A 15,998-nucleotide genomic window follows, 5' to 3' on the forward strand; every position below is an offset into this window, starting at 1 on the left:
AGGCAACATCCACAATGAGCTAAAGGGTAGAGTTGCCACTTTCAGGGAGCGGGACTCTAACCAAGAAATACCACTATGCCTTCAGACGAACCATCAAACAGGGAAAGCCTCAATACAGGACTAAGATCGAATCGTACTACACCGGCTCCAACACTCGTCGGATGTGACAGGACGTGCAAACTACTATGGACTACAAAGGGAAGCACAGCCGCAAGCTGCCCAGTGATACGTGCCTACCACACTTCTATGACTTCTATGCTCACTTCGAGACAAGCAACACCGAAGCTGTTCCGGGCGACTGTGTGATCATGCTCTCCTTAGCCAATGTGAGTAAGACCTTTAAACAGGTCAACATTCACAAGGCCGCAGGACCAGATGGATTACCGGGACGTGTGCTCCAAGCATGCGCTGACCAACTGGAAAGTGTCTTCACTGACATTTTCAACCTGTCCCTGACCGAGTTTGTAATACAAACATGTTTAAAGCAGAACACCATAGTCCCTGTGCCCAAGAACACCAAGGTAACCTGCCTAAATGACTACCAACCCGTAGCACTCTCGTCTGTAGCCATGAAGTGCTTTGAAAGCCTGGTCATCGCTCACATCAACACCTTTATCCCAGAAACCCCAGACCCACTCCAATTTGCATACCGCCCCTACAGATCCACAGATGATGCAGTCTCCCTATTGTACTCCACACTGCCCTTTCCCACCTGGACAAAAGGAACACCTACGTGAGAATGCTATTCATTGAATACAGTTCAGCATTCTATACCATAGTGGCCTCAAAGCTCATCACTAAGCTAAGGACCCTGGAACCAAACACCTCCCTCTGCAACTGGATCCTGGACTTCATGACGGGCCGCCCCCAGGTAGTAAGGGTAGGTAACAACACATCTGCCATGCTGATCCTCAACACGGGGGCCCCTCAGGGGTGCATGCTCAGTCCCCTCCTGTTCTCCCTGTTGCTCAGTCCCCTCCTGTACTCCCTGTTCACCCATGACTGCATGGCAGTGATCACACATGGATTCTATCAACCTTATCCATGTACTGTTAAAGCTCCCATCGCAGATTGTATGACAATGCTTCCAACATACAAGAAAGATATGTGTTGATACTGATAGGATCGAAAGAAATCCAGCACTGCTCTCTGAAAAGTTCTCCATTCAAATCTTACCTTAACATTATAATTATTTCACAATACTGACGACAGATCAGCCCCTAAAGATACATTACACCTATGGCTGCAAATAGTGAGGCAGCTTATTCTAAATGCTTAGGGCGAAAATGTAGTACAATAGAAAATAGAACTTGATTAAACATGAAATTGATTTCAATATGCTTTAAATATATAGGCCCATGTTGCTTAATTATCTTGCTATGCAGTCATTTCAGTTTACATTTTAAGTATATTTGTATCCTTTGATTGTTTGTAACAATTCCAAAGACATTGGCAACTTTGTATTTGTAGTCAACTTTGTTCTGAAGCTAACAGTGGTCACAGAGAGACAGAAAAACATATTGATTCCGTGTATAGCAGATATCTTGTGTATAATAATGCCCTTAGCTGTCCTACGAGTGGTCTGAGGCAGTCGGTAAATAAAGAGCATTTTCAAGTGCAACATTAGTAACGATGGTTTTCGGAAATAGCTTGGAAACAGCTTGGAGATTTAACGATGCCATCCTACAAAGGTTCTAACAAAGAACTTAACCTTAACAATGGAAATACATGTCCTTAAACTTTAAGAAAATATGGAAGGCACGTGAAAGAAGGTGAATGTAGAGTCACATTTTCAATGTTGCAAGTCACATTAATAAAAATACAGTACTTGAGAAGTATAAAATACATGTTTCAGGTTAAACTAAACCTAAAATAAAAGGTTAAAATACCATGAATTAATTGAATCTGTGGTGCCAGGAAGTGAGCTGTTTGCTGGGCGGCTGTGTACAGTCCATCTGAGAATGGTGTTGAGGGTTTGTTATTGTCTTGAGGGTTTGCACATACAGTATACAAGTAGACAAAATGCAAGCAGTGCAGTTCCACACTTAAAAGTTTGAAATAAAGTCATTATCCACTGTGACCTTGTCTACTTGTATCAGTACATTCGTAAAACTTAAACATCAAATAAGCCTCACCTCATATAGTAAATGAGCAATTACATTTTTTTGCTGACCAAATTCAATACTCTCTCATTGACCTCCATACAAAAACTCCTCAATTGGTTGCATTTAGTCACTCTCTTCTCTGTCCTGGAACAAGACGAGTGTGTTGTCAGTCTCTGGCTGATGGTGCCCGCTTTCCTCCACCTCCAGGACCCACTGCGCCTGATCATGGACAATCAAAAAAAATAAGTGTGCATTTCCATTATTTCATGATCATTTGATTACTTTCAGAATTGTATCCAATGTCAAGGTGAATCCCTTTTGGTGAGTTCATAGTGAAGATATTTTAGTTATATGTGATCACTGGTGAGGTGTCTCAATGTTTATGAAGAATATGTTCAAATAAGCTCATTAAAAATTCATCAGGCTTTGGGCAAGCTAAACCCCAAACCGTGACACGCGTATGCACAAAATCATGTTCTGATTCCACTGCAATGTTGGAACTAGAAGCACAAGCATTTCGCTACACTTGCATTAACATCTGCTAACCATGTGTATGTGACCAATAAAATTAGATATGATTTGAAAGATAACTTTGATCAGTGACCACTACCATGGCACTGTGGCATACGGTTTTTGTGTTCTCACCAAATGTTTGTGCCACTAGTGGCAGTGGAACATCTTCCATTCGTCAAGATCTCATATGTGGTAGGGCAGCAACCGTGTTTGTGTCAGTGTGTGTTAGTCTCCACAGCAGGCATCTTGAGAGTTCAGAGAGTTCTGAGAGTTACTTGGCAGTGGCATGTCTTCCTTCATCTAATAGCGGCCTCTCCTCTCCAGAGAGTTACAACCTTGCATCTTCAGAGGTCAGGTCTGTCAGGCCCATGTTTGTGCCACTAGTGGCAATGGAACAACTTCCATTCGTCAAGATCTCAGCTAGGTCAGCCACCATGTTTGTTTGTGTTTGTGTCAGTGTGTTAGTCTCCACAGCAGGCATCTTCAGATGTAGTACTGCAATAAAAATGGTATTTTGTCCTCTCTCCACTCGTATGGCCCTCTGCCAGATATCTGTGGTTGTGGTCATTTTACAACAGTGTTTCTCCTGTGGTATTTGAACATACCAATCAGGGATGAGCTGCATGACTCCAAGAACAGAGGTTCCGGTTGGTGGTACAGTTTGCAAAGCCCCTTTCCCTCTTTCCCAACCACCACCACAAGCTCACAGCTCTCTCCATCTTGCAACAGGTTTGGTCTGGTCCTTGCTCTTTTTTGTGGTTTGGCTTTTTGGCTGTTCAATTGGCCTGGTCAGACTCTCCTCCAGTCTGTTGACTATTTGAGCTAGGGGACTCTTCACAGATCGCATCTTCTTGATTGTCTGCAGGTGGTTTTCAAACATGAAAATGCCCCCTTCAGCATAGGTTTCCCCATGTACAGGAGAAACTAACATAACTCTCTTGCCTTCCATCTGTCAAGCTCATCAAGGCCTCTGGGGGTGCGAGGAAAGATGGAGGGGATTGACGACCTCAAATGTAGGAATCTGCTGATTGATGGAGCGCTGTAGAGAAGGTTCTCCCATCTACACAGAGGAACTCTAGAGCTCTGTCAGACTGACCATCTAGTTCTTGGTCACCTCCCTGACCAAGGCCCTTCTCCCCCGATTGCTCAGTTTGCCTGTTGACCAGCTCTAGGAAGAGTCTTGGTGGTTCCAAACGTCTTCCATTTAAGAATTATGGAGGCCACTATGTTATTGGGGACATTTTTTGTACCCTTCCCCAGATCTGTGCTTCGACACAATCTTGTCTTGGAGCTCTACAGACAATTCCTTCGACCTCATGGCTTGGTTTTTGCTCTGACATGCACTGTCAACTATGAGACCTTATATAGACAGGCGTGTGCCTTTCCAAATCGTGTCCAATCAATTTAATTTACCACAGGTGGACTCCAGTCAAGTTGTAGAACCATCTCAAGGATGATAAATGGAAACAGGATGCACCTGAGCTCAATTTTGAGTGTCATAGTAAAGGGTCTGAATACTTATGGAAATAAAGTATTTCTGTTTTAAAAATGGTATTATTAATATGAAAAACAAACAATAAATGTAACAATGTCTACACTGTATTTCTGATCAATTTGATGTTATTTTAATGGACAAAAAATGTGCTTTTCTTTCAAAAACAAGGACATTTAAGTTTAACAAATATTTAACGTTTCAATGTTTTACAACAGGTATGTGGGGTGTGTGTGACGCCTAGTTGCATGGGTGTTGTCAGGTTACAATCTGTGGGGTTACAAGCAGAGTTTGTGTATTTCTCCTGTCTCATCCGATGTCCTGTGCAAATTTAAGTATGCTCCCTCTAATTCTCTCTCTCTCTTTTCTTTCTCTAGGAGGACCTGAGCCATAGGACCATGCCTAGCTGTCCAGCTTCTCTCATAGTCCTCCCATGTATGAGCACATGATGAACTAGGGTGGCACGGATTTCATCTGAGAAACTACAATGTTGTTGATCCAGCCTCAGTTTTCTCCTTTCACAGCCATTCAACTCTGTAACTGTTTTAAAGTCACCATTGGCCTCATGGTGAAATCCCTGAGCTGTTTCCTTCCTCTCCGACAACTGAGTTAGGAAGCATGCCTGTATCTTTGTAGTGACTGGGTATATTGATACACCATCCAACGTGTAATTAATAGCTTTGCTATGCTCAAAGGGATATTCAATGCCTGCTTTATAGATAGATCAAATCAAATTTTATTTGTCACATGCGCCGAATACAACAGAATATATATACAGTATACAGTGAAACTCTTACTTACAAGCCCTTAACCAACACTGCAGTTTTAAGAAAAATAAGTGTTAAGTCATTTTTTAAAAATAAAAGTAACAAATAATTAAAGAGCAGCAGAAAAATAACAATAGCTAGACTATATACAGGGGGTACTGGTACAGAGTCAATGTGCGGTGGCACCAGTTAGTAGAGGTAATTGAGGTAATATGTACATGTGGGTAGAGTGAAAGTGACTACGCATAGATAATAACAGAGAGTAGCAGCAGCGTAAGGGGGGGGGACAATGCAAATAGTCAGGGTAGCCACTTGATTAGCAGTTCAGAAGGCTTATGGCTTGGGGGTAATCAATTCAAATGTTATTTGTCACATGCGCCGAATACAACACCTTACAGTGAAATGATTACTTACAGGCCCTTAACCAACAATGCAGTTTTAAGAAAATCCCCCCCAAAAAAGTAAGAGATAAGAATAACAAATAATTAAAGAGCAGCAGTAAATAACAACAGCGGGGCTATATACAGGGAGTACCAGTACAGAGTCAATGTGTCAATATGTGGGGGCACCGGTGTCAAAGTAATTGACATAATTATTTACATGTAGATAGTTATTAAAGTGGCTATGCATAGATAATAACAGAAAGTAGCAGCAGCGTAGGGGGTTGCAAAACAGTCCTGTAGCTTAGCATCCGCTTCATCTGACCACTTTTTTATTGATAGATCAAATATAATAAATGCAACATGTAAAGTGTTGGTCCCATGTTTCATGAGCTGAAAACAAATATCCCCCAAAACACATTGAAATAGGTGGGTAAACATTGGCAAGACATTCATTTTCACAGTGTTTATGCATCCAGATAGTGAAAGGTGGAGAAGAGACCAACGCTCAAAGTCAAGTTTAATATTTTCTAGTAGCTTTGTAAAGTTTGCCTTTAGGAAGTCTTTCAAAATGGAGAGTAACTGAAACATCTGGATATGTGAATTTGCTTGTGACCCTTTTGAATGGAAGTGTAGCCAAACTGGTGGATCCATCATGCGGGAGAATAGGAAACATTTCACATTTATGCAGATATAGTTTATACCCAGATATTTCCCCAAAGGTTTCAAGAGTATTCAAAACCATTGGTGCAGATAACATTGGATCAGAGATAAATAAAAGTATATAATCAGCATAAAGTGAACAGCCCTGCCTAGTGGAATGTTGTAAAGGAAAGTATTCTGAAAGGATGGCATTACTTCAAACAGAAGCCAGTGGAAATTTGTATATTATTTTACCCCATTAAATAAATGCATCTCCAAAACCAAAGCCCTTTAAAGCTTGGAATAAATAATTCCATTCTAATATGGTCAAATGTTTTTTCTGCATCCATCAAAATAACTATTTCTGAGTTTGCAGAGGGTGGAGTATATATATATATATATATAATATATATAATATTAAATGGGCATCTCAACAAAAAAAAAGTGTCTGTTTTTAAATAAACCCTGTCTGATCGGGGTTGATTATAGAAGGTAAGGCAGTCTCAAGGAAAAGTGATAGGGTTTTATACAGTATGTTATAGCTTAATAGGACTGTAGGAGGCACACTCAATGGGATCCTTATCTTTCTTTAGAATTATTGATATAGAGGCTTGGTAAAAAGTATGGGGTAGAGATTTGGTATCAAACAGGTGGGAGAAGGCTGAGGCTAAAAGCGGTACGAGTTGTTAAGCAAATGTCTTTAAAAAACTCAGCTGAGAACCTGTCTGGTCCCGGTGCTTTGCCATTCTTTAAGGACTTTATGGCTTGTAAAATTTCTGAAGAGGTAAGTGGTTTATCAAGATCCATTCTCACTTTGTCGTTTAGCTTCGGTATTGGTAAACTTGAGGGGATAGTGTCTGTCAACTGGGAATCTCCAGTGTTATATAAGTCAAAGTAAAAGTTTTAAACTGATTATTGAGCACATCATTTGAAATCAGACCTTATTTTTTACCAATCTACCAATTGGTGCCCTTCTTTGCGAGGAATTGGAAAACCTCCCTGGTCTTTGTGGTTGAATCTGTGTTTGAAATTTTGACTGAGACCTTACAGATAATTGTAGCTGTGGGGTACAGCGGTAGTCACAGTGGCAAATCGTGACTATAGGACCTAGGCCTTTAGTAGGGACCAAAAATCTTCCAATACATTGTATCAAACTAAAAAATCTAGAAAATCTCCTCCATAGGAGGTAGGTAGCTGGGTCCAGGGGCAGGCAGGTCATACACGGTAGGTCCAAAAATGGCAACAGTACAGGCAGGGAATAGGCAAAAGGCGTCATGAGTGAGGCAGGCAGGCAAAAACTATCATACATGGGAGGAGAGACAGGCGGTGAAAACCCAGTGCTCCGAAAAAGTCTCTCTCAAAACAAACAATACCTCACAGTGATGGGGTGCAAGGAACTGAACTAAATAGTGTGGGATGATGACATGCAGGTCTGTGAACAGGTGATTAGAATTCCTGTGATTGGGATCTGGAAAGTGGGCTGCCACACTTTACACAGAGTACAATCTAGAAAAAGGATACACATCATCATGGCAAGCACATAAAGTTTGCGCCTTTTGTAGCGGCTAGAACTGTTCACTTGTTTGTCACTGATAAGTAACGTGACCAGATGGACCAATACAATTCAATTTCACGCTTCGCGCCAAAATGGCCCAATCATAGCTGTGTATGCAGACGAAGTGATGATCGGTAGCAGGATTTTCTAACAGTACAAAAAAAGGTAGCTACATGCCATGAAAAAAAAGGTTTCCTAATCAACTTGAAAAATAAATGGAGCCTAACGAGATTAAGCAGGTTCAGGAGACAATACAGACACAGAACCAGTGGACGGATCTTCTGAAAACCACGAGGAAGGAAATCCCTGGCCGCATCTCAAAGAACACTTCAACTTCAAGCAGAGAAGAGAAGACAGTGTAACTATGGAATGTAAGCTCTGCTTACCAAAGATGGTGGCGGTGGCTGACTACAAAAACTCTGCATCAAACTTGAGGAAACATGTAGTGGTACAAAAGTTATAAATATATTTTATCGTGTTGTGTAGGCTATGTAATGTAGCTAACAAAGTGTTGCTACTAGCCAGCTGCATTCAATCTGTAGCATAATGCTAACGTTAGCTAGCTAATCCTGTTGCTAGCTAGTGAGAAGCTAACCCTGACCAACGTCTTTATACAGCTGAAGAACTATAAGCTGTAGTGCGTGCTACTACCGCATTGACATTATGGTGGCTAGTAGCTAGCCATCCCCATAATGTAAGTTGTTGGGGATAGCTAATAGTGAAAGTAATGAATTTGTGAATATAAAATAAATAAATAATTTTGATACCTGGGCTTTTTAGGTTTGTACAGTATGTATTTTTTTGCTTGCTTATTACCTAGCTATATCTGTTTGGATCATTGAGTTTCGAATAATAGCCCAAAATCTTTTTTGGTAAAACTATAGTTCTTCTAACTGGGGAAAAGAAAGAACAATATTCCCCAATACCCATATGTATTTGGACAGTGACAATATTCAAAACATGCTGTAATTTCTAAATGGTTAATTTGATATGAATAAAAACACCTGCACTTTAACCCCATCGTCATTATTTTAAAATCCAATGTGCTGGACTACAGAACCAAAACGAAAATGTTGTCATTGCCCAAATACTTACAGATTGCACTTTGTGCTGGTTTAAGTTCATTTGTATAAAACCAAACTGGTCAGGCTCTATACATTTTGCCTAGATTGATGCAATAATTTTGTCTACAGAGGAAACATCCATTAAAGATGACAAAACTACAATATGCTCACCTCTGCAACCACAAACAAACGAACCAAGGAACTATCAAACACCTCTTCAACTTGCAAGAAAACAAAGATGTCTGAAATGATGGCAGTGGGAGGAGCCAGGTGCATCTCACAGGCAACCGTTGACAAGCTTGTCAATTTGATCTGAGGGCTATTCTCTGGTCAAACAACCAGCTTTTAAATAGTTGGTAACCACCCTGCATCCTCAATGCAAAGTGATCTACTGTTCATTCAAGAATACATGAAGCAATAACATGAAGAAGAGAGTTATGGCAGACCTTGGCAGGGTAAATTATGTTGCCACCACCACTGATTGTTGGACAGCTCAAAGGAGTTACATGGATAGATTAAGAAACTCTGGTAAGATGTTCTGCTGCACTCGCATGCAAGAGATTGAGAGGTTCCCACACATTTGATGTGCTTGCAGGTGCCCTCGATGACATCCATTGTGCATAGAGGATCAGGGGGAAAGTGGTAAGAACCACAACAGAGAGTGCAAAGCATTCAATGTTTTTGGTGAGTGTAACGGATGTGAAACGGCTAGCTTAGTTAGCAGTGTGCGCTAAATAGCGTTTCAATCGGTGACGTCACTTGCTCTGAGACCTTGCTCTGCAAGGGACGCGGCTTTTGTGGAGCGATGGGTAACGATGCTTCGTGGGTGTCAGTTGTTGATGTGTGCAGAAGGTCCCTGGTTCGCGCCCGGGTATGGGCGAGGGGACGGTCTAAACATATACTGTTACATGAGCAGAGCCAGGCAGTTGAGTCAGCAGACCGAGACTCAGATGCTGAAGAGCCAGCAGAGCAGGTTGAATACCAAGACACCTATTCCATCCTAGAAAATTACAGTGGCCTAGAATATCAACTCCCTCAGCATCAACGGTGTGCATGTCACCTGCTGAACCTCATTGCAACAAGCTGAAGTTGTAGAGAATGAGTGCAAACTGCAGTTGATCCGTCCAAATCAGACACGTTTGAACTCAACTTACCTGGCTGTGGAGAGGATCACGCGTATCATACAAGAGAAGGGGGAGGATGCCATAAGAAATGTGTGTGAAGAATTAAAAGTGAAAATGTGACTGGCAATTCTTTGAATCATTGTAATGTTTTCCTATTACAGTAATATTTATTGTCCATGAGATGTTAGAATTCTAAGAGGTATTACATTTACCTTGTCTTTCAGGCTGAGCCCAGCCGAAACGTCCTTCTTGAATGAGTACTGCAAAGTGATGAAGCCTTGAACATTCTACAATCTGAGACCAGTGATTTCTTTCTAAAAACAAAACTTCAAAGGCCGGAAGCATCTTCGAAATGTGCCTACCACTTATCAGAGCCATTCAGAACGGTCTCCAAAAGTTCTTTGGAGAAATGATGGAGGAGCCACAGCTTTTTGCTGCTGCAATCCTTCTGCCAAAGTTCAAGACGTCTTGGACTGACAAAGCTGATGTCATCACAGTCGGTATGATTTCTTTACTCCAAAAGGTTTGAACCTCATTGTCCATATGATATCTTTTGGTCTTTCAGTCTTTAATAGTTGTTTGTTTTTCTTTAAGTTTCATTACAGGTGCTGGACAATAACCTTTGCATATAACTATGTTTGGGTACAGCCAGACATGGACTCAACATTAGAGAATTTGTTAGGTCTGAATGCATTTGAACAACTCAAATCAATCTCAGTATCTGAGAATAACAAGTGTGGAAGTCTGTGTTAGAGCTATTGCAATGCCAATAATATGATTGTGTTGCCAGCCACACAACAGTTTTCTGAAGCACTGGACATGTGAATGTTGTGTTGTTTCCAAGGTACAAGTTTGGCTTACCTGAAGAATCCTTTTGACACAGTTACACGGGACGAGACTGAGCATCTAAGGCAGCATTCATCGGATGAAGAGGATTTCTTCTCATCACTGACAACCAAAGGGTCAGATGATACAGGGGAGCTGGATGGATATCTTGCTAGTCCATCGGACAAAATGGTTTTCCGTACATAAAGAAGTTGTCCCTCAAACTCAACACAGGCCTGCCTTCGAGCGTCTTCTTAGCTGTGCTGGACTACTCTTCACTGCAAAGCGAGCCAGGATAGACTCAATTAAGTTAGAAAATTTGCTCCTACTGAAACTGAATGGCAAATTCAGAGGGAAGTGAAGTGAGTTAAGTGTTCGATAGGTAGTTCCGCAAAAAAAAAATATGCCTTTTGAACATGTGAAGTTGAAGATTTAATATTAAAAATTGATTTGATCTTGTTGGTTATTTTCTGGAACATTTAGCCTGTCAAGCATTACATGTAAACAATATCACATATTGTGGCAGACCAAGGGGTTGGGTCAAAACGTTTACACAGATCAGACACGGACAGAGTAGGATTAGCTCAGTTTCAAAAGGTTGTTATTAAAATAAAAGTCCAAAAGAAAAGGTCTCCCCCAAGAGACCCTCTCCGGGATACCGTCTTCTGGGCTCCGGATCTTGCTGTATCCTGTGGGAATCAAAAACTGAACTTCCTCCGGTACCGTCCCCAACTATACTGGAGTCCTTTCACACCCCAGTCTCTCCCCTGTGTGCTGCCCTTCTGGCAGCTTTCTGGGACTTGTACAGCTGGTGAGCAATCAGCCCTTGATTACTCACCAATCAGCCACAATTAGTCCTGGCAGGAAAGCCTGTCGAGACCTGGCACGTCCAGCAGATAAAGCCATCGCCTCGTGATGTGTAATCCGTCTGTCACCAGGCCTCAACGAGTCTCCCTCTGGTGGCTGACCTGCTGTACGCCACAATATACATTAGTATATAGAAAAGTAAATGTTTTTGATATTCATTTGTTTGTGAAGCTTGGATTCAAATGTCCATTATTGTAAAAGGAGAATGAAAATAATCCAAATTGAAATAGCTAATTATTTTAGAAGTAACATAGAACTACTTTTTAAAATGTGCTACTTTTTACTTGAGTAGTTTTCAACACAAGTACTTCATTAAAAGTAACAGTACTTCTACTTGAGTAGGATTTTACAGTACTCTTTCCACCACTGAAAATAACAATAGCAAGACTATATACAGCTGGATAACGGTACAGAGTCAACGTGCGGGGGCACTGGTTAGCTGCAACAACAAAAAAATTATATATAAAAGTCCCACTCACCAGACAAGGCCTAGCCCAGGGCTCTACAACCCTGTTCCTGGAGCGTTACCCTCCTGTAGGTTTTCACTACAGCCCCAGTTGTAACTAACCTGATTTAGCTTATCAACCTGCTAATTTTTATGGTTGGAGCGAAAACATAAACAAACTACGCTGAACCGAACTACAGCGAAATTTGCAATGTGTCCAACCGGCCTCACAACCGCAGACCACCTGTATGGTGTCGTGTGGGCAAGTGGTTTGCTGATGTCAACGTTGTGACAGAGTGCCCCATTTTGGCAGGGGAGGTTATGGTATGGGTAGGCATAAGCTACAGACAATGAACATAATTGCATTTTATCAATGGCAATGAGGACCATTGTCGTGCCAGTCATACATCGCCATCACCTCATGTTTTAGTCTAATAATGCGTGGCCCCATGTCACCAGGATCTGTACACAATTCCTGAAAGCTGAAAATATCCCAGTTCTTTCATGGCCTGCATACCAGACATGTCACCCCTTGAGCACATCTGGGATGCTCTGGATCAATGTGTATGACAGCATGTTTCAGTTCCTGCCAATATCCAGCAACTTTGCAGAGCCATTGAAGAGGAGTGGGACAACATTCCACAGGCCACAAATAACACCCTGATCAAGTCGATGCGAAGGAGATCTGCATGAGGCAAATGGTGGTCACACCAGATACCGACTGGTTCTGACCCACACCCTTAACTTTTTTTAAAGGTATCTGACCAACAGATGCATATCTGTTGTTCCAGTCCTGTGAAATCTGTAGAGTAGGGCCTAATGAATTTATTTAAATTTGACTTATATAAACTGTAAATCTTTGAAATTGTTTCATGTTGCGTTTACATTTTGGTTCAGTATATATATTTATTTTCAAGGTAGCTTTACTGTAGCTCAACTTCTTCCAATGTGAAGTAATTGGTAGCTATATTTTATAGAGTAGCTTCTCCAACACTGACCCTGCGATAGCTTATTGTAAAAGCCAAAGTACAAGTAGCAGTATTTCTATGCTTTTCTTATCTAGGGAGAGATAATACAATGGCAAGAAAAAGTAATGCTGGTCATATTTGTGAAACAGCTGTCAGGTGAAGAAGCATTTCACAATTCTGAGGGTGAGAATGCCTGTCATGGAGGTGCTCTTCCTAGCACTGCAGAACAATGAGACCAAACCAGTGGACAATGCACTTTACAGATATTACCCATTCTTTGCTGGCATTCAGGTGATGATATTAATCGGTTTGAGGTGCCTTCTGGTCTTCTTTTGCCTCTACGGCTTCAGTGGGACGGTCTTCAACCTTCTGACGGCCACCTTCGCCATCCAGTGGGCCATTCTGGTGCAGGGCTACTTCCAGTTCAGCCATGATGGGAATATCCACCAGGGGGTTATCAACCTGATCAATGTAGAGTTTGCCTGTGCCGTGGTGCTAATCTCCTTTGGGGCCGTCCTGGGGAAGACCAGCCTAGTGCAGCTCTTAGTCAAAGCCCTGCTGGAGATCCCAGTGTTTTCAGTCAATGAATGTGCTGTGCTCAAGTACCTGAAGATCAACGACGCAGGGGGATCCATCCTCATCCACCTATTAGCCTGCTATTTCGGCCTGGGTGTAACGTTTGTCCTGTAAAGTCCACATCTGAACAAGGGCCACGGCAAGGAGAACACCAGTTACCAGTCAGACATCCTGTCAGTTATGGACACCTTATTTCTCTGGGTGTTCTGGTCCTCTAAGTTTGCTCTAACCCTGAAGGGAGATGACCAGCACAGGGCATGTGCTGGGTGTGATGGGATACAAGCATCTCAGCCCCTTTCTGGCCCACCACTTCCAGATCCAATGTGGTGTCCATAACATGCATGGCCTCACAGGACTCTTATTTTATTTAACCAGGAAGGGCTCATTGAGATTTGAAATTTATTTTTGAAGAGCGTCCTGGCCAAGATAGGCAGCACCAAGTCATTACACAATTACAGACAGACAACATGAACAACTAAAGGTAACCTAGGAAAAAAAACAGAATTCACAAGAGTATTTCAAAATCATTAAACAGCAAATTAAAAATATTGACAGGTCAGGGAATCAGTCTCAAAATCCTTCATCAATGTTTAAAAAAAAGTTATTCCAATTTAAAAGTATTTTGTAAGAAGTTCCAAGCCGATGGCGCAGAGTACATAAAAGCCCATTTACCAAACTAAATTCCAATATATTTACGAGGTTACAGTCTCAATCTCATTGCCCTGAGAGGTAGTAATAGGTGAAAGGTTCAGAGGGATCCTAGATTTGAGCCAATGTCATAAGTAGTTGTGGACGTGTTATTACTCCAACATCGTGAAAGTGACATACTGACACGTTTTAATTTGTCAAACAATTTTATATCGAAAGACTAGTTAGTTTAGGTGTCAGTATTGAGGATAAGCTTCAATTGACACAAGGTATGTTGAACAATATAAAATGCAGTTTGCAAGTTCTGGAAAGCTTTTGTGAGAGATGAGGCACAACAATAAATAACAACATTATCAGCATAAAAGTGAAGTTGTGCATTTTGCACATTTGACTAAATAATTTTAAAAAATAGTGAATAAGAGGGGACCAAGTACAGAGCCCTGGGGCACACCATTAGACAGACAATTTAACAGACATGAGCCCATCAAATTGAGTGCACCGAGTTCTTCTATCAGACACATAGTTAGCAAACCATGCAGCTGCATGCGCCGAAAGACCGACACTCGACAATCTCAGCCTCAGTATAGCATGATCAACGGTATCAAAAGCCTTCGAGAGATCAATAAAAAGTGAGACAGTGCTGTTTTTTGTCAAGGGCTTCAGTGAAATCATTTAAAACCTTAACGGCTGCTGTAATTGTGTTAAGCTTCTTTCTGAAGCCCGATTGGTACATTGATAAAATAGAGTTAGTGAACAGATAAAAGTTTTTATAGACAAGGGATTCAAGTATTTTCGCCAGGGGTGACAGCTTTGAGATTGGCCTATAATTATTTAAAAGAGTTGGATCTCCCCCTTTTAAAAGTGGTAGGACAAATGCTGATTTCCAGATCTTTGGAATTTCATTAAATTCCAGGGTTAGATTGAACACATATGTAATTGGTTCAGCTATGAAATCAGCTGCCAGTTGTAAAAAGCAGGGATCAAGAAGATCAGGACCTGCAGGCTTTCTCTGATCTAAGGATTTTATGTACCTTCTGCACTGAGAATTGCAAAAAGCGCTGAGGGGTTATGTGTCATTGTGACAGCCACTGAGGTGTATGGACCCAGTATGTATGAGATCTCTAGCCACAGGGCACCTATGGAAGGAGACCCTAAGCTTCTGGAGCTCCAGGAGTTGATCCCTAGTCTTCAGCCAGGTCTGGGGCGCAGTGCCAGGGGACAGGCCCTCTACCAGCTGGCATCTGTGTTCTCCACTATCGGAGTGGCAGCACTAGGTGTATTGAGAGACTTTGTGTTGAAGCTGCCATATCTTGCATCACCCTCAGATGACCTCTGCTTTGATGATGAGCTATTTTCAATGTTCCGCCCGACTATGATTGTCCGATGGGTCTAAATGGTCAAATCAGAACTGATTCGACAGCACAATAGAGTGATAGCTATGCATTTAAATTGTATAAATACATTTAATTTGATTCAAATTGATTAGAAAATAATTGTATATTTGTTCAGTTTAATAGAAGAAACCCTCAGTCATGGATAATGTACTCTGTGGTCCATTTCTCTTTCTTGCACTTCTGTATTTACAATCACACACAATAAAAGTGTTACACACACACAATGATTTAACTAAATTAACCATTTAATTTGCTTTTGTACTTATTTTCAAATGTTATAGTCTGCAAGTCTGTCTCACTGGCTGATGAAATCCATGTACATTTTTTGTTGTTTATAAACGTAAACTTATGTGCAGGTGGTAATGCAGTCCTATGGGGCATTTGTTTTTCACATTGATTTTGTGTGAATTGATCTGATCTTCCAGTAGACGCGGTAAAGTACCATAGTGAGGCGGTGGAGTACCCTTTTTAACCAGCTCTTTTGCTATCTGGATTCTTGGGACGTCCCTACCCAATTGAAGTTGACATGTCCTGTTGTTTTTTAAATAAAGAGCAAGTACTTATGCATGTGAAGCTTGGTTTTGTAAGATACGACGTAAGAGCTTTCGTCTCCAAACCACTGCAGTGTAAGAA

General features: G+C 41.3%; 1 protein-coding gene across 1 annotated transcript; it reads left to right on the forward strand.

Annotated features, from left to right (window-relative positions):
- Window positions 1-12,936: 12,936 nt before the first annotated feature.
- Window positions 12,937-15,364, forward strand: LOC149980910 (ammonium transporter Rh type B-like). Its single transcript, XM_090185793.1, has 3 exons — window positions 12,937-13,433; window positions 13,561-13,649; window positions 15,057-15,364. Exons 1-3 carry the CDS (start codon window positions 12,937-12,939, stop codon window positions 15,362-15,364), a joined length of 894 nt encoding a protein of 297 aa, XP_090041919.1.
- Window positions 15,365-15,998: the final 634 nt, after the last annotated feature.

The sequence above is a fragment of the Oncorhynchus mykiss genome, chromosome 9, assembly GCF_057628025.1.
Source record: "Oncorhynchus mykiss isolate SJ-2025 chromosome 9, ASM5762802v1, whole genome shotgun sequence".
Lineage (NCBI taxonomy): Eukaryota > Metazoa > Chordata > Actinopteri > Salmoniformes > Salmonidae > Oncorhynchus > Oncorhynchus mykiss.